The sequence below is a fragment of the Pan troglodytes genome, chromosome 8, assembly GCF_028858775.2.
Source record: "Pan troglodytes isolate AG18354 chromosome 8, NHGRI_mPanTro3-v2.0_pri, whole genome shotgun sequence".
Taxonomy (NCBI): Eukaryota; Metazoa; Chordata; class Mammalia; order Primates; family Hominidae; genus Pan; species Pan troglodytes.
In genome coordinates this window covers 109,690,902-109,714,744 of record NC_072406.2, presented here as the reverse complement: position 1 = coordinate 109,714,744, position 23,843 = coordinate 109,690,902, and the positions used below count along the sequence as shown (strand labels likewise).

The 23,843-nt window shown below is 51.7% G+C and overlaps 3 protein-coding genes across 5 annotated transcripts in view; all 3 read right to left on the bottom strand.

The window, feature by feature from the left end:
- The window catches only part of HOGA1 (4-hydroxy-2-oxoglutarate aldolase 1), a 28,228-nt gene extending 16,373 nt beyond the window's left edge, over window positions 1–11,855 (bottom strand). The window contains exon 1 of one of the 3 annotated variants that reach the window (XM_001164461.6): window positions 11,274–11,855. In XM_001164461.6, coding sequence (XP_001164461.1) covers window positions 11,274–11,484 — 211 coding nt within the window. In that variant the 5' untranslated portion in view covers window positions 11,485–11,855. The remainder of the gene's footprint in view (window positions 1–11,273) is intronic. The other 2 variants (XM_003312714.6, XM_009459053.5) reach the window with 2 other exon arrangements.
- C8H10orf62 (chromosome 8 C10orf62 homolog) lies at window positions 5,232–6,932 on the bottom strand. Its single transcript, XM_001164501.5, has one exon. The coding sequence runs from the start codon at window positions 6,605–6,607 to the stop codon at window positions 5,597–5,599; it is 1,011 nt and encodes a 336-aa protein (XP_001164501.2). The 5' UTR covers window positions 6,608–6,932; the 3' UTR covers window positions 5,232–5,596.
- A 448-nt stretch (window positions 11,856–12,303) lies between the features above and the next one.
- ANKRD2 (ankyrin repeat domain 2) lies at window positions 12,304–23,818 on the bottom strand. The gene is made up of 9 exons (XM_507964.8): window positions 23,289–23,818; window positions 18,286–18,387; window positions 17,789–17,947; window positions 17,582–17,689; window positions 15,235–15,333; window positions 14,774–14,872; window positions 13,775–13,873; window positions 13,486–13,584; window positions 12,304–12,609 (listed from the first exon to the last, which is right to left on the bottom strand). Exons 1-9 carry the CDS (start codon window positions 23,712–23,714, stop codon window positions 12,460–12,462), a joined length of 1,341 nt encoding a protein of 446 aa, XP_507964.4. The 5' UTR covers window positions 23,715–23,818; the 3' UTR covers window positions 12,304–12,459.
- Window positions 23,819–23,843: the final 25 nt, after the last annotated feature.

Sequence of the window (23,843 nt, the reverse complement as noted above, 5' to 3'; positions counted from 1 at the left end):
TGACTCATGCCTGACTCCCAAGAAGGAAGAAGTGCCTGGCTGGAGATGAGGGAGTGTGGCGTAGTCAGGGCAGCACTAGACTCAAGAGTCACCTCTGGATATTGAACAAGTCACATCACATCTTTGAGTCTGTTTCCTTTTCTATGGGATGACAGTGAAATCATTTCAATCCTAGCTTATAGGACTGTTTTAAAGGATAAGAAAATGTCCCAGAAATCTGTGAGTGGGTACCCCAAAGAGCCCCTCCTTCACCCTGGTTAGATGTCCAGGTGTGAGCCTGATGTGTCCCTGTTAGTGTAGAGAGGGGGCCAGAGGAGAGGAAAAGGCCAGGATCTCCAATGAAGCAGGGACTGGGGAAAAAGCAGAAAAGCAGAGGGCTCACAGAAGAGCGGTCAGATGCACAGGCCCTGAAGTCAGAGAAGCCCAGGCTAACTCAGTTAAAAAATGGTGATGATATTAGTGCCTTTCTCAGAGTTTTGTTTTGTTTTGTTTTGAGACAGAGTCTCACTCTGTTGCCCAGGCTGGAGTGCAGTGGTGCGACCTCGGCTCACTGCAGCCTCTGTCTCCCAGACTCAAGCAATTATCCTGCCTCAGCCTCCTGAGTAGCTGGGATTACAGGCACCCGACACCATGCCGGCTAATTTTTGTATTTTTAGTAGAGACAGGGTTTCACCATGTTGGCCAGGCTGGTCTCGAACTCCTGGCCTCAGGTGATCCGCCTGCCTTGGCCTCCCAAAGTGCTGGGGATTATGGGCATGAGCCATCACACCCAGCCTCTCAGAGTTGTTTTGAAGTTTAAATGAGATACTATTTATAAAGTACTTCGAATAGAACCTGGTGCTTAGTAAGTGTTAGCTGTCATTCTTATGGAGTCAGGAGAAAGTGCTCAAACCTTAAATCAGGAGGGTGGCTGGTGTTGAAGGGGAGGCTGCTCTCAATGACCTCTCATTGTACACCTACTGTGATATTAGGAGTGGGTGTACAAGGCCCCCTCCAGCTGTAAGACAAAGGAAGATACTCTCCCCTGCCCCCACGATTACACTTGCTGCTCTGGGAGCTGGGGTGGCAGGGAGGGGAGTGGGCATTTGGGGCTGGGGACACATAAGCAACATGGTGACTTACTGTGGCTAAAAAGAATCACATAAGGAGTGTCCCCAGACATTATTATGCGTTCTTAGTCCATCATCATTGCCACCTCCACTGAGAAGTCTTCCTGGGATCTCTCCACTGGGCCTCCCTGCTCTGCATTTCCGTTACCTGTTCCTTGTATAATATTTCCCCATGGACAGCATCCATCTACAAAGGTCCCCAGAACTCTTCAATCCCCCACCCCCACCCCCATTGTGGGATTAGACACAATTTTTCAATCTGACCTCTCCTATAAAATAAGAAATTGGGCCAGGCACAGTGGCTCACACCTGTAATCCCAGCACTTTGGGAGGCCAAGACGGGCGGACTATTTGAGGCCAGGAGTTCGAGACCAGCCTGGCCAACATGGTGAAACCCCGTCTCTACTAAAAAAAATTTAAAATTAGGCCAGGCACGATGGTTCACACTTGTGATCCCAGCACTTTGGGACGCCGAGGCAGGTGAATCACAAGGTCAGGAGTTCAAGACCAGCCTGGCCAACATGGTGAAACCCCGTCTCTACTAAAAATACAAAAATTAGCTGGGCATGGTGGCAGGCACCTGTAATCCCAGTTACTCAGGAGGCCGAGGCAGGAGAATTGCTTGAACCCAGGAGGCAGAGGTTGCAGTGAGCCAAGATTGGGCTACTGCACTGCAGCCTGGGCGACAGTGTGAGACTCCGTCTTAAAAAAATTAAAAAAATTAAAAATCAAAAATTAGCCAAGCATGGAGGCACGCACCTGTAATCCCAGCTACTCGGGAGTCAGAAGCAGGAGAATTGCTTAAGCCTGGGAGGTGGAGGTTGCAGTGAGCCCAGATCGCACCACTGCTCGGTAGCCTGGGTGACAGAGTGAGACTCTGTCTCAAAAAAAAAAAAAAAAAAAAAAAAAGACCAGGCGCGGTGGCTCATGCCTGTAATTCCAGCACTTTGGGAGGCCAAGGCAGGCCAATCACTTGAGGTCAGGAGTTCGAGACCAGCCTGGCCAATGTGGTGAAACGCTATCTCTACTAAAAATACAAAAATTAGCTGGGCGTGGTGGTGCACGCTTGTAATCCCAGCTATTCGGGAGGCTGAGGCAGGAGAATCGCTTGAACCCGGGAGGCAGAGGTTACAGTAAGCCGAGGTCGTGCCACTGCACTCAAGCCTGGGTGACAAGAGTGAAACTCGGTCTCAAAAAAAAAACAAGTTGACTGCCATGGTTCCCCAGACACACTGCACTTCCCTCCCTCTGCACCCTTGCTTGTGTTGTTCCCTTCTGCCTGGAACACCTTCCAAATGCGGGCCAACAAGCTCAAGTCGGCTACCCAGCATTCTATTTTCCTTGCCCAGTGCTTGCCTTACTTTGCCTGGATGCATTCTGGCCTCCTGTGTGGTGCCTAGCATAGGTGTTGAGGTGTGTGTTGACAATTTGTTGTGCAAAAGAAAAAGAAGTTCTTTATTTTTTTCTGCCCTGGTCTGCGGCCAAAGTTTTTTGCATGACATAATTCATAACCTCCCTCTGGAAAGAAATTACATTCCTGATGAAATGCTTAAGCATTTTTGTGATGAACTTTATTTATTTTTTTCTTTTTTATGTTTTTTTTGAGACAGAGTCTGGCTCTGTTGCCCAGGCTGGAGGGCAGTGGCATGGTCTCGGCTCACTGCAACCTCCACCTCCCAGGTTCAAGCAATTCTTCTGTCTCAGCCTCCCGAGTAGCTGAGATTACAGGTGCCTGCCACCACACCCAGCTAATTTTTTGCATTTTTAGTAGAGATGGGATTTCACCATGTTGGCCAGGCTGGTCTCAAACTCCTGATCTCAGATGACCCACCCACCTCAGCCTCCCAAAGTGCTGGGATTACAGGCGTGAGCCGCCGTGTTCGGCCCGCAATGAACTTTAATGGAATTAAGACTTGATCTGGAAAATTAGCCACCCTCCCAGCCAACTCTCAGGCAAGAGCCTAGAAGCTGTTAACTACTCTTCTTTGTCTTTACGTAGTCTTAACAGTGAGTGATCTGACCATTCTCTTTTTTTTTTTTTTTTTTTTTTTTTTTGAGACGGAGTCTCACTCTTGTCGCCCAGGCTAAAGTGCAGTGGAGCGATCACTGTTCACTGCAACCTCCGCCTCCTGGATTCAAGCAATCCTCCCAACTCAGCCTCCCAAGCAGCTGGGATTAAGGTGGGCACCACCATGCCCAGCTCATTTTTGCATATTTAGTAGAGACGAGGTTTCACGAGGTTGTCCAGGCTGGTCTCACAAACTCCTGACCTCAAGTGATCTGCCCATCTCGGCCTCCCAAAGTGCAGGGATTACAGACAGGAGTCACCACGCCCAGCCTGACCATTCTTTTTTTAATAAAAATATTCTTACCAAGAGTATATATTTGAGTTAGCTGCTTACAGGTCATTTTGCTTGCATTACAACAATAATCAAACTTTGACACACACTCATAATCAAATTGTCTGAAAACTTTTTTTTTAACTTGAAATATTGAATTACTTTTAGATTTACAGAAAAGTTTCAAAAATAGTACAGGGATTTTCTGGCTGGGCACAGTGGCTCCCACCTGTAATCTCAGCACTTTGGGAGGCCGAGGCTGGCGGATCACGAAGTCAGGAGATGGAGACCATCCTGGCTAACACAGTGAAACCCTGTCTCTACTAAAAATGGAAAAAATTAGCCAGGTGTGGTGGCGGGCGCCTGTAGTCCCAGCTACTCGAGAGACTGAGGCAGGAGAATGGCATGAACCCGGGAGGTGGAGCTTGCAATGAGCCGAGATCGCACCACTGCACTCCAGCCTGGGCCACAGAGCAAGACTCCGTCTCAAAAAAAAAAAAAAAAGTACAGGGATTTTCTATACATCCTTCACCCAGCCTCCACCAATGATAATGTCTTACCTACCTATAATATGATGACCAGAACCAAAGAATTAATACTGGTACAATGTCATTAACTAAGGACTTTATTTGAATTTTGCCAGTTTGAGTCTGAGGCTGCAGTGAACTATGATATCACCACTGTAATCCAGCCTGGGCAACATGGCAAAACCCCATCTCTACTAAAAATACAAAAAAAATTTGCCAGGCATGGTGGTGTGTGCCTTTGGCCTTAGCTACTCGGGAGGCTGAGGCATGAGAACCGCATGAACCCGGGAGGCAGAGGTTGCAGTGAGCCAAGATTGCGCCTCTGTACTCCAGCCTGGGCAATGAAGCGAGACTCTGTCACACACACACACACACACAAAATGAAAGAAAAGAAAAAAAAAATTAGCCAGGTGTGGTTCCACACACCTGCAGTCCCAGCTACTTGGGAAGCTGAGGTGGGAGGATCGCTTGAACCCAGGAGGCAGAGGTTGCAGTGAGCCGTGATCACGCCTCTGCACTCCAGCCTAGGCAGCAGGCGTGAAACCCTGTCTCAAAATATACATACATAAAAAACAAGAAAAAAAGGGAAAAGAAAAAAAAAAAACCCAAGATGATCAGGTTAAATAGCTAATGCACGCAGGGCTAAATACCTTAGGTGACGTGTTGATAGGTGCAGCAAACCATCATGGCACACGTTTACCTATGTAACAAACCTGAACGTCCTGCCCATGTAACTCAGAACTTAAAATTAAATTAAATTAAATTAAATTAAATTAGAGAAAACAAACAAGAAGAAAGTGTTGTGCTCACTCAGTAGCTGTAGACTTAGGTGGTGGGGAGGTACTAACATGGATCCCAAGGGGCCCCAGGAAGCAGGTGGGGCTGGTGAGAGAACTGCCTTGTAGGATGCCACATGACTTGAGAGCAAAGATAGCACCAAGACGACAGGGGCCCTCATTCCCACCTGGCTTAGTTACTCTCCTCTGAAAGCCTGTTTCTCCTCCAAGCCCAATACCTGGCTGCTCCCCTCTTCCCTGGCAACATCAGATTGGGGTTGTTGAGACGTCTGGAGGTACCCCTTTTCCAGAACCTGAGACCAGGGTAGCTGTTTTATGGAGCTTTAAATGAGGCCCAGTGAAAACGCCCCAGGTCGGGGGTCTTTTCTCCACTCCACTCCAGAGGACTGCTGGAGAGGGAGCCCCCTCCCTCCATCCCTGCCAGACCTTAGGCTGCCCACAGAGCCCGTGGACTCAGAGTGAAGGCACACAAAGCTTTATTGGCTCCGTTCCAGGCAATGACATCAGTGTGGGGCTCTTGCCTGCTCCCATCTGTCTTCTCTTGGTGGGTCTTCAGGGGCCTCAGGGTCTGTCTCACCTGCGCTGTGTCCTCCCAGCTCTCCCTCCAACAGGGGCCATCTTCTGTGGCAGACCCCACTCATGGAGTTTAAAGAGCCCATAATCCCCCTGAGGAGCCTAAGAAAGTAGGGATTTGGGCACAGCATCTCACCCTGGGCTGCATAGATGGCCCCATAGGAGAGAAAACAGACGTGTGTGTGAGCCAGCCTTGCTGGGGGCAGGGGCGTCTCCATCCATGGTTAGGTGGCTTCCAAGAAGTCACAGATCTAGTGTCTGTGATTAGGCAGGCTGTGGCTCTGGTGGCTTGGGTGGCCATGGTGACTGTGGTGACTGTGGCCATAGAAGGTGTGTGTGTGATTGGCACCAGCTATGGTGTTTTCCCGCTGGGTGAGGAAATTCTTTTGCAGCTTCATCTCCACCTCCTCGAGGGCCCTCAGCTCCTCCTGGTTGATGTCCTTGGACTCCAGGTGACCTGAGTGCTGGTAAGCTGTGGCCCGCTGCAGCATGGAGTGAGCCAGGTGCCGCCCCTGGGTGTCAATCTCCTTGGTGCAGGCAGCCACAGCGGCCCACGTGGCCTCATCAGTGGATGGGGCTTTTCCAGACTCCTGGTGGATCTCTTGGATCACTGAGGGCCCAGATGTCTTCTGCCTGCTGGTGAAGGATTCCCGGTGCAGAGCGGAGCCCACTTCTCCGTGCCTCGTGGTGAAGGTCTCTATGTGAACCGTGGAGCTGACCTCTTCACTCCCACTCTCAGTCTGGGTAGCATTGCCACTAGTGCTGGCATTGTTGTCGAGGGCCAGCTTCTCTTCGGAAAGGCGGCTAAAGTGGGACTTAATCCAGCTTTCATTCTTTGCTTTATGGGATTCTGGTGACTTGTCCTTGTCTGGTGGACACTCAGAGGTTTCCTTTCTTCTCCTCTTTCTCTGAACCCACAGCATGAGACCTCCACCTCCTAGCAAGAGGGCAGTCCCCAGCACCACCTTGCATGATGGCTGCTGGATGAGCTCCAAGAAGGTCTCCAGGACCCTACACCAGGCAGGCAGAGCTAAGAGCACGCTGGGTGATCTCTGGTGGTATGGTTCATGCTTGAAAGGGCAGGCTCCCCAAGGATGTCTGACAGGCAGGCCCCCTGCTGCACCCTCCCTAGGGGCCCCCCACCACCTCAACAATGAACCCCATTGTGAGGAAGGCAGTTGCGGGTGGGGTGGGGAGAGTGGGGTGGTGAGAGTGGGGTGGGGAGAGGCCGCAGCATCCCTCATGTCTAGCCTGGCAGGCATTGCCTGAGGCCTGGGTCCTGTCTCCTACCCTGACAGCTGTCCCCAGGCTCAGTGAAAGGGCCGCTTCTCCAATTCTGAGTCCTTCTGCCTTCTGCTTGGAATCCATTCTACAACTTAGGCCTTTATATCTTCCAATCTTTGGTTTCTCTCTCTCCCCATCTGGTGGCCCCCAGGGGGCAAAGTATGCTGGGTCAGGCTGGCCATGACAGAAGGATCCCCTTGACTGGGCTGGTATCCATTCCTAGCCATCTGAGACCAGTGCACCTCCATCCAGTGCCCATGTCTGCTGCCAGCCTGGCATATTCCATCCTCATTTGCAGCCCCTCGCCTCACTACAGGGCAGAGTTCAGAGGGAAAAGAACCCAGGAAGGAGTTCATTCTGGAATAACTAACATGAGGTCACAATGGGCTGAGGGCAGGGAGGCAAGCAGTGGGCTGAGAAGGCAGAGTGGACAGGAGACTTCATCGGGTCTAGATCCCTGGGGCCACTCCGGGATGGTAGCTGCTACCTCTTGCCTTAGTGAGGCACCTACAAACCCAGAATTTGCCCCCCCATAAATAGGCATGGTTCGGGTTGTGAGCAGGTGGGCTGGCTGGCCACGCTTTCCATAGGTGCAGACAACTAAAAGCCTAATTAATCTCCAAGGCCTCTCAGGGTATAAACAGGCCTGGGCCACTGTATTTTTTTTTCCCCCTCAAAAGCATCTAGCCCATTTAAAAAAAATAAGAAATGCCAAAATGGGGTTGTAAACATTGTGATGCTTTAAACAAAATATTTTCTTTAGCAGAGTAATGGTTTTAATATATACAAAATATTATATCTTTGCAAGAAAGCATGGTCCACTCTATGTATGGAAGGAATAGGACACAAGTGTTTTATGGAGAACCTCATCTTCCCAGTCCTGCTGGACTAGTTCTGTGGTTGGCTAACCTCATTTGGAAATAACAATTCAAAGTCCATCTTTGAAGGTGTTTATGGGTGTGAGTTCAGGGCCATAGAGCCCTTCTGTAATGACCCCTTCCTCTAGTCTCTGCTCATAATTTTTATTTAAAAAGAATACTCTTGGCTGGGCGTGGTGGCTCACGCCTGTAATCCCAACACTTTGGGAGGCCGAGGCGGACGATCACGAGGTCAGGAGATTGAGACCATCCTGGCTAACACGGTGAAACCCCATCTCTACTAAAAATACACACACACACACACAAAATTAGCCATGCATGGTGGTGGGAGCCTGTAGTCCCAGCTACTCGGGAGGCTGAGGCAGGAAAATGGCGTGAACCTGGAAGGCAGAGCTTGCAGTAAGCCGAGATCGTGCCACTGCACTGCAGCCTGGGAGACAGAGCAAGACTCCGTCACAAAAAAAAAAAAAAAAAAAGAAAAAAGAAAAAGAATACTCTCTATTCAAATAATCAGTACAAATTAGCAATGCTAAAAAGATTTTTTAAAAAGAGCTACACGGGGCCGGGCATGGTGGCTCATGCCTGTAATCCCAGCATTTTGGGAGGCAGAGGCAGGCAGATCACTTGAGCTCAGGAATTCGAGATCAGCCTGGGCAACACGGCAAAATCCCATCTCTACTAAAAATACAAAAAATTAGCCGGGTATAGTGGTGTGCACCTTTGGTCCCAGCTACTCGGGAGGCTGAGATGGGCAGATTGCTTTAGTCCCAGGAGGCAGAGGTTGCAGTGAGCCGAGATCGTGCCACTGCACTCCAGCCTGGGTGACAGACTGAGACCCCATCTTAAAAATAAATAAATAAATAAATAAATAAGAGGCCCAGCGCAGTGGCTCACGCCTGTAATCCCAGCACTTTGGGAGGCCGAGGCCGGCGGACCATGAGGTCAGGAGTTCAAGACCAGCTTGGCCAACATGGTGAAACCCCATCTCTACTAAAAATACAAAAATTAGCCGGGCGTGGTGGCAGGCACCTGTAATCCCAGCTACTCAGGAGGCTGAGGCATGAGAATCGCTTGAACCCAGGAAGCGGAGGTTTCAGTGAGGCAAATCGTGCCACTGCACTCCAGCCTGAGCGACAGAGCAAGACTCTGTCTCAAAAAAAAAAAAAAAAGCTACACAGTTTCAGGGAGTGCTTTCCAGAAGAATCTCTAACTCTTCACTGATTCATCCAGGGCAGCTTTCCACCTCCTATTTGGTTGTTTTAATGGAGACAGGGTCTCACTATGTTGGCCAGGCTGGTCTCTAACTCCTGGTCTCAAGAGATCCTCCTGCCTTGGCCTCCCAAAGTGCTGGGATTACAGGAGTAAGCCACTGTGCCTGGCCCTCATCTCCTCTTCAGAGGACCTTTAACTGGCTGCAGGAGGCCCTTACAATGTGATACGTTCCCTCCTCAGCCTGAGTGTTGGGCTGCAAAGTCTACCTCAGGGGCCAGGACAGGGCAAGAGAAACACAGATTTCAGAGCTAAAGTTGTTTGTGTCTTCCTTCCTGGGCATTTTGGCCGCACCCTGGAAGCAGGGAAGGGACCCTCTATCTCTGTGTTTTCTGTGACAGTGCCTTGGGAGGATTATATTGGCCCTGTGGCTAGAAGCCTGAAGGCTCAGTTCCTATTCTAAAATGAGGACTGGATTTGAAAGGTTAAGTGGTTTCCCCAAGGTCTCTGTTAACTGGCAGAAGTGGCAGGATTCTTGCCCAGGTCCTCTAACTCAAGATGCTGGGCTCTTCCTACCACACCCCGCTGGCTCTCTGGTGTGTGGGTGAGTGATCAGATGGGAGCTGGAGCCTGCATAGGTTGCGAGGGAGACAGACAAGTGAGTATGTGCAGCCCACAGCCTGCTAAATCCACGGAAGCCTGTGCTCCTGGGCACCCCATGCCCTCTGCAAGAGTGGGTGGGTGGCCCAGAAGGGAGGGTCCAGAAAAGAGTCTGGGGGTCTCTGTGGATTCTCTGGGTGTCAGGCAAACACCAGATGCAAAGTCCACCCTCCCCACCCTGAACTAGAGCGTCCTTGAACCTTGAAGCTGAAGCAAGGTCTTCACTTAGAGGCTCAAAATGCTTCTCACTTCAAGAGAACCAGGACCTCACCAAACCTCCAGGCCCCACGAGCCAAGCACCAGCAGAAACTTAACAGTTGTGTCCCTGCTCAACGTGGCCCTCCACAGGGCATTCATTGTCCCCAAGGAAGGGGCACATTCCCTCAGTACTGAGCTATGAATGATCAACGTGTCCATCAGGCCAGGGGTCACAGTCACAAAGCAGCTTTGCTGCAATGCCAATCACACTGTCATTTTAATCATTATTACCATTGGAATCAGTACCTTCCAATGTATATTACTCCACAATTTATAGCACGATTTCACTTGCATTCTCTCAGATTTTTTTGTCCAACCATCCCATAATATGAGCATTATCACTCCCATGTGTCCGATAGGGACAGCAATCATCCCACACTAAGTCAGTGCCAGAGATGTGATTTGATTTTTTTTTTTGAGATGGAGTCTTGCTGTGTCGCCCAGGCTAGAGTGCAATGGTATGATCTCAGCTCACTGCAATCTCTGCCTCCCGGGTTCAAGCGATTCTCCTGCCTCAGTCTCCCGAGTAGCTGGGATTACAGGCACACACCACCATGCCCAGCTAATTTTTGCATTTTTAGTAGAGACGGGGTTTCACTATGTTGGCCAGGCTGGTCTCGAACTCCTGACCTCATGATCCCTCCGCCTCGGCCTCCCAAAGTGTTGGGATTACAGGCGCTCACTCCAGAGCTGTGATTTGAAACCAGAGTCCACAGTCTACACGATACTGCCTCAATAGCAGCCACAACAAAGCTAGTGCTGACCAGACACTCTGTTGAAATAGTGTGGCCTAGCAGCTCCAAAGGGTTTATAATGAGAGTCAGCGAGGGAGTAAAATGGAGCATGGGCCATGCAGTCAGACGAGGTGCAAACCTCAGCTCAGCTATGTGTTAGCTGAATGACCTTGGGCAGTGACCATGTCACTCTGAGGCCCAGATTCCCATCTGTGGGATGGTCCTACAGAGAGCACTCCCTCAGGGGATTGTGCAGTAAGGAATGGGGATGGGCGGAGCAGGGCAGGCAGAATTTGACATTTTCTTCTACCTTCATTTATTGCACCTGGGACTCTGTTACATGTTGATTGTCGCAAATATCATCTGGTCCCTAACCTCAGAGTTGGGGAGACCCATGTGTAAAGAGAGATGGGGTCACAGGAGCCACAACAGGAGTCACAGGAGCCAAGGGGTCACAGGAGAACTAATTCTGGCAAGGAGGCTTTGTCCAGAAGAGAATGTACAAACAAACTTTGGAGGGAACTGGGACTGTGGCTGGGCTGCCACGTGATCCCAGCCACATGCCCTCACATCTGCACCAAGTGACAAGGTTGACAAGGACTTTCACACCCATTATCCAGTCCAACCCCAGAATCACTCTGGGAGCTACAAAGGCACTTTAACAGTTTACAGCTGGGTAAACTGAAGCAGGTGAGGTTTAGCTTAAGGTTAGAGGCCAGCGTGGAGATTCCTGCCTGTCTCCTGACTCCAGACCAGTCTCCCCTGTTCCTCTCCCATAATAAAATGACCCACTGAGTACCAGACTATCCCTGGACAGCTTGACAGAGCCTGTGTACCCTCCCTTGGTCTCTGGCTAAAGGGCCACTCACATCTCCCCAGGTCCCACAGAGGACAGCCCCACTTACCTCGGAAGGGGAAGGTGCCCAATTTGTGCAGATTCTCCTCCAGTTTCCCATAGTCCACCTCTGCAGTGGCAGTGAAGGGGGTGGTCACAGGGGGGTAGATACCCGCAATGTCCACCTTCTTCCCCTCCCCTGAGGCCCAGACCCCCACATTCCTGGACAAGCTCCTGCTTAGCCCCTGCCTCACAGAGGACCAGACTTGGGGACCCAGCATCTCTGCAGAAGGCCTGAAGCACAATTGGTCTATGTCCCAGAGTGAGACTTAGTTTGAACTCTTTCTAACCCCCTATTAATGATCAATGTTTCTAGTTAAAAATTTGCGGCCTCCCTGACTTGTGGCCACTGGGGCAGGCCTGAGCTGGGTGTTCCCAGGGTCAGGGGCAAGGCCTATAGGCCCCAGGGGGCCCTGTTCCTTCTGGATAGCAGCTAGAGAGATGCCACAACCCAGTGTCCCTCTGGCCAGATATAGGACTGGTTTCTGGGATCCCAATACTAAAGAGTATCTCCTTCGGTATCTCCAGTGGGATCTGGGCCCGCCTCCCACAATTCCCAGCTCTGAAGCCAGAAGCCCAGCCAGGTTTCCACGGGCAGTTCTGAGGTTGGTGGAGCTGATTGGCTGAGCAGGCCCTGCCCTGTGGGAGGTGTGGCAAGGCTGGGCAAGAAGCTGCCTGTGACAGGCTGTCCATCCCCTGCCCTGCTCCCTTACCAGGCTCCTCCCGCCAAGGCAGCCACGTGACAAGCCTGTGCTAGCCACACACAGCCCCACAGGACAGCAGGCACCAGGAAGGGGGCCAGGATGAGTGTATTACCAAGTCAATCCATGCAGGGGCCAAGCCTGGCCCTGGAGACGTGAGAAGGGGCAGGAAAAGTTGAGTGGCAGGGAGGAAAGGAAAAGAGACCACAGTAAAGAAGCTGCAGGGCTGGCTCAGAGGGCCAACCGGCTCCCAGTTTCCCTCCTCCCTGAACCAGCATTTGCCCCCAGTCTTCCTTCATTCCCAAAGATTTCAGACACAAGTGGAAATGAACATCGCAATTAGCAAAAACAGCTTTTTTATTGTGGTAGTTTGTGGGTGCTCCTGGATCATGCAGAAAAAAGGCTGGGCCCTCAGTTAGCTCCGGGAGCCATTCTTAGGACCCTCTGGCTGCACACAGAGAGGGGCTGGGTAGCTGGCTGGGCTGGGGCACGCATTCACTGGGCTGGCACAGGCTGAGGGGTCTCTCGCCCACTATCATTAGGCCCCTCCAGCCCGTTTTGCTCAGCCCCCGGCTCAGGATGCTCCAGGGCGTGCCGGGTATCAGCCTGCCACAGCTGCACCAGGTCCGTCGGGGTCTTTCCTGCCTGGGGGGGGGGGCGGGACGGGGCGTGGGGGTCGGCAAGAGAAAATCTGTTAACTGTCCTGAAGGCTTTCACAGAAGGTACCCTCATTGACACCACCAGTGCTTCTCAAATGGGGGCAACTGGCATTGTGTGAAGATACTTTTGGTTGTCACACTAGGGGATGGGTACTACTGGCATCTAGTGGGCAGAGGCCAAGAATGTTGCTTAAATATCCTTCAAGGCATAGGATAGTCCCCTACAACAAACAATCACCCAGCCCTAAATGTCAATAATGCTGAGGGTGAAAACCCCTCATTTATACCTTCTCCATATTTTCCTGCTTTTCTCATTATCCCTTTAGCCTTTCTTGAGCCCGAGGGACTCTCCCATGCCCTCCTTTTGTGAATGCTCTGGGCCCCAAAGAAGAACTTGGACTAAGTGTTCCCTAGTCCAAGGTGTTCCCTGGGCACCTTCCCCTTCCAAGGACTTCCTGCCTAGATCCTAAGAAAACTCAAAGACCACAGGAGCTGACATGGGGTGCTAGGAACTGTCATGCCAGCTGAGTGCTCGGTCCCTTCCAGCTCTGGCCTTTCATGATTCTGGCCTCCTTGGGCCAGCACTTGAGGACCCCCTCTGGCCTACTTGGGGGTCTTTGGGAAGTCCTCTTGCTGCCCCTCCTGCTGTCTCTCTGCACTTGCACTCTGGACATAGACACACATAGAGAATGGGGCGGGCAGTTGGAATGGTGCTCTGGAAGAGGACAAGTTTATGTACTACGGTGCTGGCCAGAGCCAATGATACATGTCCCTAGGCGGGGGCTGCTCCAGGGACCAGGACAGCACCTCCACTGTATGAGTGCTCATGCCAAAGACTGAATCAAGGAGGGAATGAGCTTACCAGGTTCTTGGTCATCATGTCAGCCCCATGCAGGAGCAGCAGTTTGATGATTTTGTAGCGGTTGAGCCTCACAGCGTCATGCAGGGCAGTATCCCCTTCCTAGAGTCAGTGTGGCACTCACTATGGCCCTTGTGGGCAGTGGGAGGAGGCAAGGGTGATGGGAGGTGGGCTGGAGACCCTGCTCAGGAGCCAAGTCCTGAAGGCCCCAGGAGGAAGGACACCACCTGTAGGGGCCCGCAGGCTGCCCACACACCCATGGCGGGTGAGCAGCAGACAGGCTAGCACTCACCCTGTCTCTGGCATTGATTTCCAGGCCCAGGGATAGAAAGTGCTCCACAATCTCCACCTGCCCTGTCCGGACTGCCACGTGCAGCGGGGTGCTCAGCAGCTGGGTGGGAGGAATCAGGAATTGCTGGTTGACGGGGCGTGAACTGTGGTACCCCTGGGAAGGCGGGGGCTGTCCTAACTCCAGCTTAATCCCTCTTCCAAGTCCTAGTGCCAAGGCCTGAGCCTTGGAGGGGCAGAGAATGGTACAATTTCTTACCATCCTATCCAATGGCCTAACTCTAAAGCCTTAAATGCCACTTCCTCTGGGAAGCCTTCTATGATTCTCCTCTCACCCAGCTGCTCACTCTTCTACCCTTCTTTTAATAATCATAATAGATGTCATTTATTGAGAGATGACTATGTAATGGACATGGCAAAAGCTTACAAGACATTTGCCTTATGTTGAATAAATAATTCATTTACACATGTTTTCCCACCTAAGCTACACAAGAACTCTGCAAGACATTTCACAGATGAGGAACAGAAGCTCAGAGGCTGTCACTTGTTCAAGGTTGTATGTGAAATAATGAATGAATAGAAGGATGGTGCATAAATAAATAAATGAATGAGGGGATGAATAAATGGAGGAATGGATGGATGGATAGACGGATAGATGAATAGATAGGTAGACAGAAGGATAATGACAGATAACATGAACAAATCTTGCATCTTTTGAGTGGTCCCAAAGCCCCCAAGACAGTGAGTCTCTTGTCTTCCCTTCTTGTCTGCTCTTCCTGCTCCTATCCTCAGATGGTGGTTCCTCAAGGGCCTGTGTGGATGGCAGGGACCCATCCCTGGGCTGGGAGGCCCAGTAGGACACTGCTTTAGCTTCCCTGCTCTGCAGCCAGAAACCAGACTAGCTCACTACCTTCCTGCCCCCTAGGCTTTCCTGCCCTTGGGCCCCTGCCTTTCTCCCCACAGCCACCCCAATATCTGTTGCTTCTGAGCATTTTTGCCTCACCTTATCCCTCACATTGGTGTCTGCTCCATGGCTTTGCAGAAGTTTCACCACCTCTAAGTGGCCCCCGCGGCAGGCCCAATGCATGGCTGTGCAGTCCAGCTAGAAGGAAATGATGGGGTCTAACTACAGAGCTTCAGGGAAGAAAGTATTCAGGGGGAATGTACCCCAGCCAGGAAGGCAGAGGGATATCTAGGGGAAAGGTACAGGGAGCAGGCCTGGGCATGGGCAACGGACCAGGTGGAACAGAAGAACACTCAGGGCCCATCTGGTCCAAGCCAGACTCACAGAGGATGCTTAGGGAGGAGAAGAGGCTTACTCAAGGTCACATGAGACACTGAGGTGGGGTCTGGCACTTGAGCAACCTGTTTATGCTTCAGGTTGGCACAGGTGGCAGGGAGAGGGTGTCTGTCAATGCTGGACCCACCTCCTGTCTCCCATTGAATACCTGCCCTCTCACTCACCCGATCCTGGAAGTCCACAGTGGCCCCACTATCTAGAAGCTTCTCCAGGATTTCCATGTGGCCTTCCAGGGAGGCTCGGTGCAGTGCTGTCCGACGGAACTGTCCCCAGAGAGGCTGTCAGGGCCTGGCCTCTGGCTCCAGGCCTGAGCCCATCTCCCACCCAAGCTGAGGCCCAGGCCTTCCGCCCAGCTTGATTCTCACCCCTGTGCTTGGCCCCCATGTTTTCTGTGTTCTGCCAGCTCCCTTATACTCTATCCAGACCAGCCTGGGAGCCCTCTGCCCCAGGGAACCCGACCTTCTCACTGCCCCCCAGGCACATCAAGCCATGCCTCTCTACAGGCGGATTCCTCTGCCAAGCATGCCTGTTTTGCCCTCACTTCCTGGGAGTGCTTGACGAAATCTGCTACTCCTTCAAGATGCAGCTCAAATGCCATCATTTCCTTGAAACCTCTAGGCCAGGGCTTCCCTAGGGCCCAGATGACCCTTAACTGTGAGAGTGTGTTCAAGGGCAGGTCAAGTCTTGCTGGACTCCCCAAGTGCCTAGCACAAGGCCAGAATGAACAGGTGACACTGATCACTGATTCAAAGAAAGAATAAACTTTTCCCCTTCTCCTTTCTGCCTTGGACTTTTGAAACGCTCAAGCCACAATATCTTTCCATATTCTCATGATCTGGTTACAGGCCACACACAGTGAGTATCTTTCCATATTCTAATGATCTGATTACATGTCAGTCTCCCCAAGGAACCAACCCTGCTCTGTTTTTTTGTTTTGTTTTGTTTTGCTTTTTGTTTTTTTGTATTCTGGCACCTAGCATGGTGCTCGGAAGTAGGAGGTAGTTGGACAGACTGAGAGGATGAAGACTTTGGAGTCTAAAGAACAGAAAGGACATGTGGTCCAAGTCTACAATAATGCAGACCAAAGGTGGAAAACCACTAATGTGCCAAATCCCAGGATACGAGAGCAAGAAAGCACCCTGGGAAGTGTGAAAGAGGCAGTTTCAGGCAAAACAAAAAGAAGTATGATGGGTGATGAAAAATTTAGAAAATATGGCTGTAAGCGGCCGGACACGGTGGCTCACGCCTGTAATCCCAGCACTTTGGGAGGCCGAGGTGGGTGGATCACCTGAGATCATGAGTTCAAGACCAGCTTGTTGTCAAGGGCCAACATGTTGAAACCCTGTCTCTACTAAAAATAAACAAATTAGCCGGGTGTGGTGGCAGGCGCCTGTAATCCCAGCTACTCAGGAGGCTGAGGCAGGAGAATCACTTGAACCTGGGAGGCGGAGGTTGCTGTGAGCCGAGATCACGCCGCTGCACTCCAGCCTGGGAGACAGAGCAAGACTCCATCTCAAAAAAAAAAAAAAAAAGAAAAAGAAAATATGGCTGCACAACATTGTGAATGTAATTAATGCCACTGAATTGTACACTTAAAATGGTTAAAGTGGAACATTTCACGTTGTTTTACCATGAAAAAAAAATAGGCCAGGAGTGGTGGTTCAAGCCTATAATCCCAGCACTTTGGGAGGCTGAGGTGGGAGGATTGCTTGAGCCCGAGAGGCAAAAGTTGCAGTGAGCTAAGATTGCGCCTCTGCACTCCAGCCTGGGTGACAGAGTGAGACTCTGTCTCAAAAAAAAAAAAAAAGTACAGTACTATACCATGAGAAACAAAAATATATCTTAACACATGCTTGATAGTTTCTTCATTCATTCAGTGAATACTTACTGAGTTACTGAGGTGCTAATATTCCTTTTTTCCTTTTACCAAAAAAAAAAAAAAATCTATATCTCTATCTATATATAGAGAGAGACAGGGTCTCACTCTGTTGCTTAGGCTGGTCTTGAACTCCTAGGCTCAAGCGCTCCTCCCACCTTGACCTAAAGTGCTGGGATTACAGACGTGAGCCACAGTGCCCAGCCTAATATTCCATTTGATCACCGTAACATGTTGTGAGGGAAGTAGGCCATTTTACAGAGGAGGAAACTGAGGCATGGAGAGGGCACCGACCCAGCCACAGGTCCCACAACTCGTGAGTGAGAGAGATGGGGTTTGAGCCCACATCTTCTGCTCCTGGTCTATTTTTATTTGATTCTATTTTTCTTTCTTTCCTAAATAAACATGTGACTTTTGTTGCTCTGCAAGTGATTCAAGTTGGAAAAGGGTTTAAGGATTTAGGTCAATTCCCGTACGGGGAAGGGACACCCATTCTGAGCGCCCCAGCCACCCACCCATCCAAAGAACACCCGTGCCTCCTCTCAAATAGGCTCACAGTGGGCTGACCCAGGAGCTGAACGGAGTGGGGGTGGCAACTGACAGGGAGGCTGGTCAGGGGCGGCTAGGAGCATCACCTGGTCGCACGTGTCGGCTGACCCCCCGTCAGCCAGGAACTTCTCAATGACCTTCATTTTCCCCTCCACCGCGGCTTTCAGGAAGGTCTCCTCATCCACAGGGCCAGTCTGCAGATGTGGACGCAGCAGTCACGGGCCGTCCCAGCGATCCGAAGCCTCCCGGGCTCCCCCTCCGTCCCCTCGCGGTGTCCTCCCCAGGACCCTTACGATCTCCTCGGGCTCTGGGGGCGGCTCATGCGAGGCGGCCAGAGCGTCCCGCTTCTTCTGCTTGCGTTTCTTCCGCAGCTGGATGAGGTTCTGGATCCCGCCCACGTCGATGATCTCCCGCCGCAGGTCCAGGGACGTCTTGCGCACGCGCTCTTGGCCCTGCGCGGGATGGCCCATCAACCCCCTAGGCTGGGCAGAGAGTTTGGGGGGCTTGGGAGACCTCTGAGCTAAGCTGGTGGGGAGGGTGGGGTGGGCAGGAAGACCCTCTTAAGAAAGAAGGAACCAAGGTCTATCCCTCCTTCCAGGCCTAGATGGCTCTCAGATTGGGGGAATTCTGACTCAGTAGTTCTGGGGCGGGGCGGAGATTCTGCAGGGCTAGCAAGCTCTACCGGGGGTGCTGAACTGCTGGTCCATGGGCCACGTGGGGAGAGGTGCAGACAGGCCATGGCTACCTGGCTGGTCCCCTGGGTGCAGACATTGGATCCTCCCGGGCTTACCTTCACCTTCTGCAGGGCTGCACTCTGAGCCCCGTGGTGCTTCTCATCCTCCAGCACCAGCAAGTCCATGGGCAGCTTCTGGCGTGCGTCTCCTCGGAGTTTCTGGTGATCCAAGGAGGGCACCTTCTCCAGGACCCGAGGAGACAGGCAGCCTCTCCCCCAACCACACCAAGGACACCCCACAGGGACATCCTCCTGGGTGGTCTCAGAGCCCTTCTGGCTGATCCTGGGGAGCCCCCAGCAAGAGCAGGGCCCCTGGAGGGGCCCCCAAAAGGGGTGAGTTCCCCACCTCAGCTTCAGCCCCAGTCCCAACCCTGAGCTCAGACACCTGCCCACTAACTGGCCTGGATCCCTGCAAAACAACATTAAAGGCCATCAGAGTTGAGTTTTTCATGAGATTAAATATATTCACTCTTTCAAGCACCAAGATTATTTTTTTCTTTACTTTTTTGGCATTAAAAATTCACTTTGGCTGGGTGTGGTGGTGCCAGCCTTTAGTCCCAGCTACTGGGGAGGCTTAGACAGAAGTATTGCTCAATCCCAGGGGTTCGAGACCAGCTCCAGAGACATAGCAAGATCGTGTCTCTAAAAATAAATAGGCCAGGCACAGTGGCTCACATCTATAATCCCAGCACTTTGGGAGGCTGAGGTGGGAGGATCTCTTGAGCCCAGAAGTTTGAGATCAGCCTGGGCAATATAGTGAGACCCCATCTTTACAAAAAATTTAAATAATTAGCCAAGCGTAGTGGCTTTTGTTGTAGTGCCAGCTACTGAGGTGGGAGGATTACTTGAGCCCAGGAAGGGGAGGTTGCAGTGAGCCAAGATCATGCCACTGCACTCCAGCCTGAGTGACAGTGAGAGAGAGACAGAATGACCCTGCCTCAAAAAATAAATAGGCCAGGTACAGTGGCTCACGCCTATAATCCAAGCACTTTGGGAGGCCAAGGCAGGTGGATTGCCTGAGCCCAGGAGTTCGAGACCAGCCATAGGCAACATGGTGAAACCCCATCCCTACTAAAAATACAAAAATTAGCCAGGCGTGTTGGCACGCACCTGTAGTCCCAGCTACTCGGGAGGCTGAAGCACAAGAATCACTTGAACCCAGGAGGTGGAGGTTGCAGTGAGCCAAGATCGTGCCACTGTACTCCAGCTTGGGCGGCAGAGTGAGACTCGGTCTCAAAAAATAAATAAATAAATAAATAAATAAAATAAGTTTTAAAAATAAATAATTCACTTTGATGAAATAATTATGATGAGAGATGATTATTTCTTAAATGTTCTTACTCAGCAATATAAAATTTGGCAACTCTTTGTTAGATACTTTTTTTTTTCTCTCAGATTTCACTGATCTGTGAAGTCTAGAGCTTGGAAACTATTGCTTTCAGGGGAACTTGGCGATGGGAGCAGCAGCTCCTCAGCCTTCAGCCTGAAACGGGCTCTAAGTCTTAACCTTCTTTTCACTGTAATCCAGGTCCAACTGCCTGCCAGGTCTTCTCTGCATTTGCCCTCTGATTTTCCTGGACTGCTTCTTCTCTCTTTGTGATGTGCTGGCACTCCCATCTCTGCAGTCCCCACCAGGCAGCTTGTGTGGCTATGAGTTCAGGAACAATTGCCCAGGTTGGAGGGTCCTGAGTCAATGTGGCAGCTGGGAAGGAGGTCACCCTTACAGAGCACTCAGGCCCCTTTCCCATTCCTCCCTGAGCTCCCGCATTTGCTCCTTCAGGGTGGTTTTGAGAGCCGATTTCCCAGGTCTTCATTCTGAAGGTTCTGTTAGCCACTGCTTTCTCCCTTTCATGTTGGGCTTCATGGTTTGAGGTCTCAGTGCTGGCCTAATCAGAAACACTGCATCTTCTTCCAAGAATGAAAGATAACCTGGGGCTGCAGCTACTGCTGCATGTGGGACTCTGGCTGGGCTCCTCAGGGAGCATCCAGAGGGCCAGCTTGTGTATTTTTTTTTTTTTTTGAGATGGAGTCCCACTCTGTCACCCAGGCTGGAGTGCGGTGGTGTGATCTCGGCTCGCTGTAACCTCCACCTCCTAGGTTCAAGCAATTCTCCTGCCTCAGCCTCCTGAGTAGCTGGGACTACAGGCGCATGCCGCCACGCCTGGCTAATTATTTTTGTATTTTAGTAGAGACAGGGTTCCACCATGTTGCCCAGGCTGGTCCGAACTCCTGAGCTCAGGCAATCCGCCCACCTTGGCCTCCCAAAGTGTTGGGATTACAGGCGTGAGCTACTGCGCCCGGCTATAAATTTTGTTGTTGTTGTCACATAGATGAGAGGTTTCCATGTTGTCCAGGCTGGCCTCAAATGCCTAGCCTTGCCTCCTTATGCGCCAGGACAACAGGCCTGAGCCACTGTGGCTCCCCAGCTTGTGTCTTAATCATCTTGGTGTCCCCAGCATCTGTGACAGGCTCTAGCACATAGTAGGTGCTTAGTGACTGGTGAATGAATGAATGATCGAATGGATGATGGCAAGCAGACTCAGCATCTCTGCTAACCCTTAAGTTCTCAGTGATGACCTAACCCAGTAAACTCGCCACAGTGGAACTCCAGCCCCTGCACTGGCCTCTGGGGCCCTCTTTCCCCTCCCACCCTGGGGATGGGGCACAGGCTAGACACAGGTTCTCCTCCAAGAACCCTGCCAGGCTGGGGCCTGGTAGAGACAACTGGGGACTCTAATGCTCACCCACATCTTCCTCAGACCCTACAGCCCTTCATTTCAGGTTTGTCTTTGTGGGCTGGCACACAGTAGGTGCTCAGTAGCTGTTTGCTGCATTGAATGTGAGTTCATGAAACACACAAAGCTCCCACTTTACGTCATAGATTGCTATGCAGATTAAATGGGAGAATGCCTGTAAAATGCTTAGCACAGGGCCTAGCACTGGTGTCCTGACAGCTCTGTAGCTATATTTATTGGATGAATGAACGGAAGACACTGCTCTGCGTCCCCTTGCTGAAGGTCTGTGTGTCTATTGGCAGCACTCCAGAACTGGCATAGCAGCATGACTCACCTGCCTGGCACCAGCCAACCATAGGCACACGCCCTTGGGGGAGGGAGAAGTGGGATTCCTAGAGATCCAGGGATGCTTGCCCCAGCCAGGGCTCATTCCAAGCTCTTTCCTGACCTCATCCCTTCTTCCCTTGGGGTCTTGACCCTTCCTTCCTCCTCACCCCTCATTCAGTCACACTCCTTTTTTTGAATGGCATCTACCTCCAACCTGATTTATCTCCTCCCCTCCATTCCTGTTAGGGCCAGCCTTTTCCAACAAGTCCTTCTCAGGGCCATCAGAGCTGCTTTCCTAAAATAGGTCAGATGACACCAATCTCCCTCACTCAATAACATTTAGTGGCTCCTCACTGCCCACAGAATAAATATCTTTTACATGGCCCTCTCTGGCTTGTGTCTTTCCAGCCTTAGCCCCTACTACCAGACTTTCTCAAGACAGCCACGCTTTCACTCATGGAAACTTCAGCTCCTGCATTTCCTGCGGCTGGAATACCCTCCACCATCCTGGACTCCACTGAGTCCCCTTGAAGGCCCAGCTCAGGTATCCTCCTGTCCACAGAGTCCCCCCTTTTTTTTTTTTTTTTTTTGAGACGGAGTCTCCCTCTGTCACCCAGGCTGAAGTGCAGTGGTGCGATCTCGGCTCACTGCAACCTCCACCTGCCAGGTTCAAGCAATTCTCCTGCCTCAGCCTCCTGAGTAGCTGGGATTACAGGTGCCTGACACCATTCCTGGCTAATTGTATTTTTAGTAGAGACGGGATTTCACCATGTTGGCCAGGCGGGTCTCGAACTCTTGACTTCAAGTGATCTGCCCACCTTGGATCTCAGATCTCAAAATGCTGGGATTACAGGCTTGAGCCACTGCACCTGGCCCTGTCCACAGAGGAGTCCTTGAAGGCCCTCAGAACAATTCATGAGCCCCTTGTGTTCCTCCACTTCTGATTCACACCTCTATTTAGTCATTTCTTCCCTTTGCCTTGTTTCTTAGTTGACTATGAAACAAACAAATGGGCTAAAATGAATGCTGGCTGGTAAAAAGAAGGCAGGGTCTGAGCCTTATTGGTCCACCCATTTCTACAGCTCTGGGCTCTTGGCAGAGTCAACACTAGATGAAGTATTAGTTTAAATAAAGTGAAGAGTAGGGGCCGGGCACGGTGGCTCATACCTGTAATCCCAGTACTTTGGGAGGCCAAGGTGGGTGGATCATCTGAGGCCAGGAGTTTGAGACCAGCCTGACCAACATAGTGAAACCCCATCTCTACTAAAAATACAAAAATTAGCCAGGCATGGTGGTGCATGCCTGTAATCCCAGCTACTCGGGAGGCTGAGGCAGGAGAATCGCTTGAACCCAGAGGCAGAGGTTGCAGTGAGTCAAGATCATGCATTGCACTCCAGCCTGGGCAACAGAGGGAGACCCCGTCTCAAAAAAAAAAAAAAATGCAGAATAGGACAAGCCAGCACCCCCTGCCGCCGCTCCACTTCCTTATCCCAGAGAAAATGCAATTGCCCAGAACACCACATTCCAAAGGCCTCCCCAAGGGTGGCCAGCAGGCTGGCAAAATCCATGCTTCCTTTCCCAGCATCCCTTCCTCACTCTCTTCTTCACTGGCCAACTACTGGAGTTTCCCCTGCCCCAGCCTCCCACTCAGTCACTGGGGCATCACAGGGCCACACATTCCTGAAAGTCCCAGGCAGCACCCAGCTGTCTGCTTTGTACAGCCCACTGTCTCTCAAGGCCCAGGAGGGTGAGCAGTCTTAGGAAGCCCAGCCCAGCTCCCCATCTAACTGACTCAATTTTGAAGGCTGAAGCCTCAGTCTTCTGCTGCCAGCAATACCCCCTGCCAGTAATACCCTGGGACAGGAATGAGGCCCAACTGGGCCCCTGGGGACATCTGCCCCCTCCCCACCACAGGTGTAGCAGACAGGCTCTCCCTCCCCTTGACAGCAGAACTGGATCTCCTCAGACCCCCTTGGGCACCTCCACCCCTGCTCGCACCTCATTCTCCTCCTCCTGTGCCAGCCGCTGCTCGATGAGCGCTGTGGCCCTCTGCACCGCCTCGGAGTCCTCCATGGTGCCGTCCATAACCGCCTCTGCAGGCCACAGGGCCTCGGGGGCTTTATAGGCCAGAGCACCCACCCCTGCCCAGCTGGGCGCCTTTGCCATGAGCTCACTGGCCCAATTCTCCACCTGCCTCCCCCACCTGTCACCTTCACCTCGGGCAGCCCCAGGGAGCAGGGGGAGCCAGGGCCAGGGAGCAGAGCCAGTTGCCCCCCCAACTCCTGGCCTATTAGAGCCGGAGGGCACTGTGTCCCAAGAGCAGGGGTGCAGGAAGGAGCCCGTCCAGCCTCTGTCCTGAGCACTTGGGACTGGTTGGGCCTTAGCCAAGGCAACTGAGTTGCAAAAGGGAACTGCTGGCTGCATGCTCCAGCCCAGATGACAGTGCCACCTGCTGGATGCCTGGAAACCCTGCTCAGCCAGCTCCAGGAAGAGGGCCTGAAAACCAAACAGGGGACCCAGGACAGTTCTGTACTCCCAGGCTGTCCTGCAGAC

Bases quoted from the DNA above. Each gene is read 5' to 3' on its own strand.
- ANKRD2 (XM_507964.8), bottom strand. From the start codon at position 23,714: ATGCAGCCAGCAGTTCCCTTTTGCAACTCAGTTGCCTTGGCTAAGGCC. The intron at 17,948-18,285 runs GTAAGCCCGGGA...CATCCCGCGCAG, and splicing joins CAGCCCTGCAGAAGGTGAAG to GGCCAAGAGCGCGTGCGCAA. The intron at 12,610-13,485 runs GTAAGCTCATTC...CCCCCCCCCCAG, and splicing joins ACATGATGACCAAGAACCTG to GCAGGAAAGACCCCGACGGA.
- C8H10orf62 (XM_001164501.5), bottom strand. From the start codon at position 6,607: ATGCCTGCCAGGCTAGACATGAGGGATGCTGCGGCCTCTCCCCACCCC.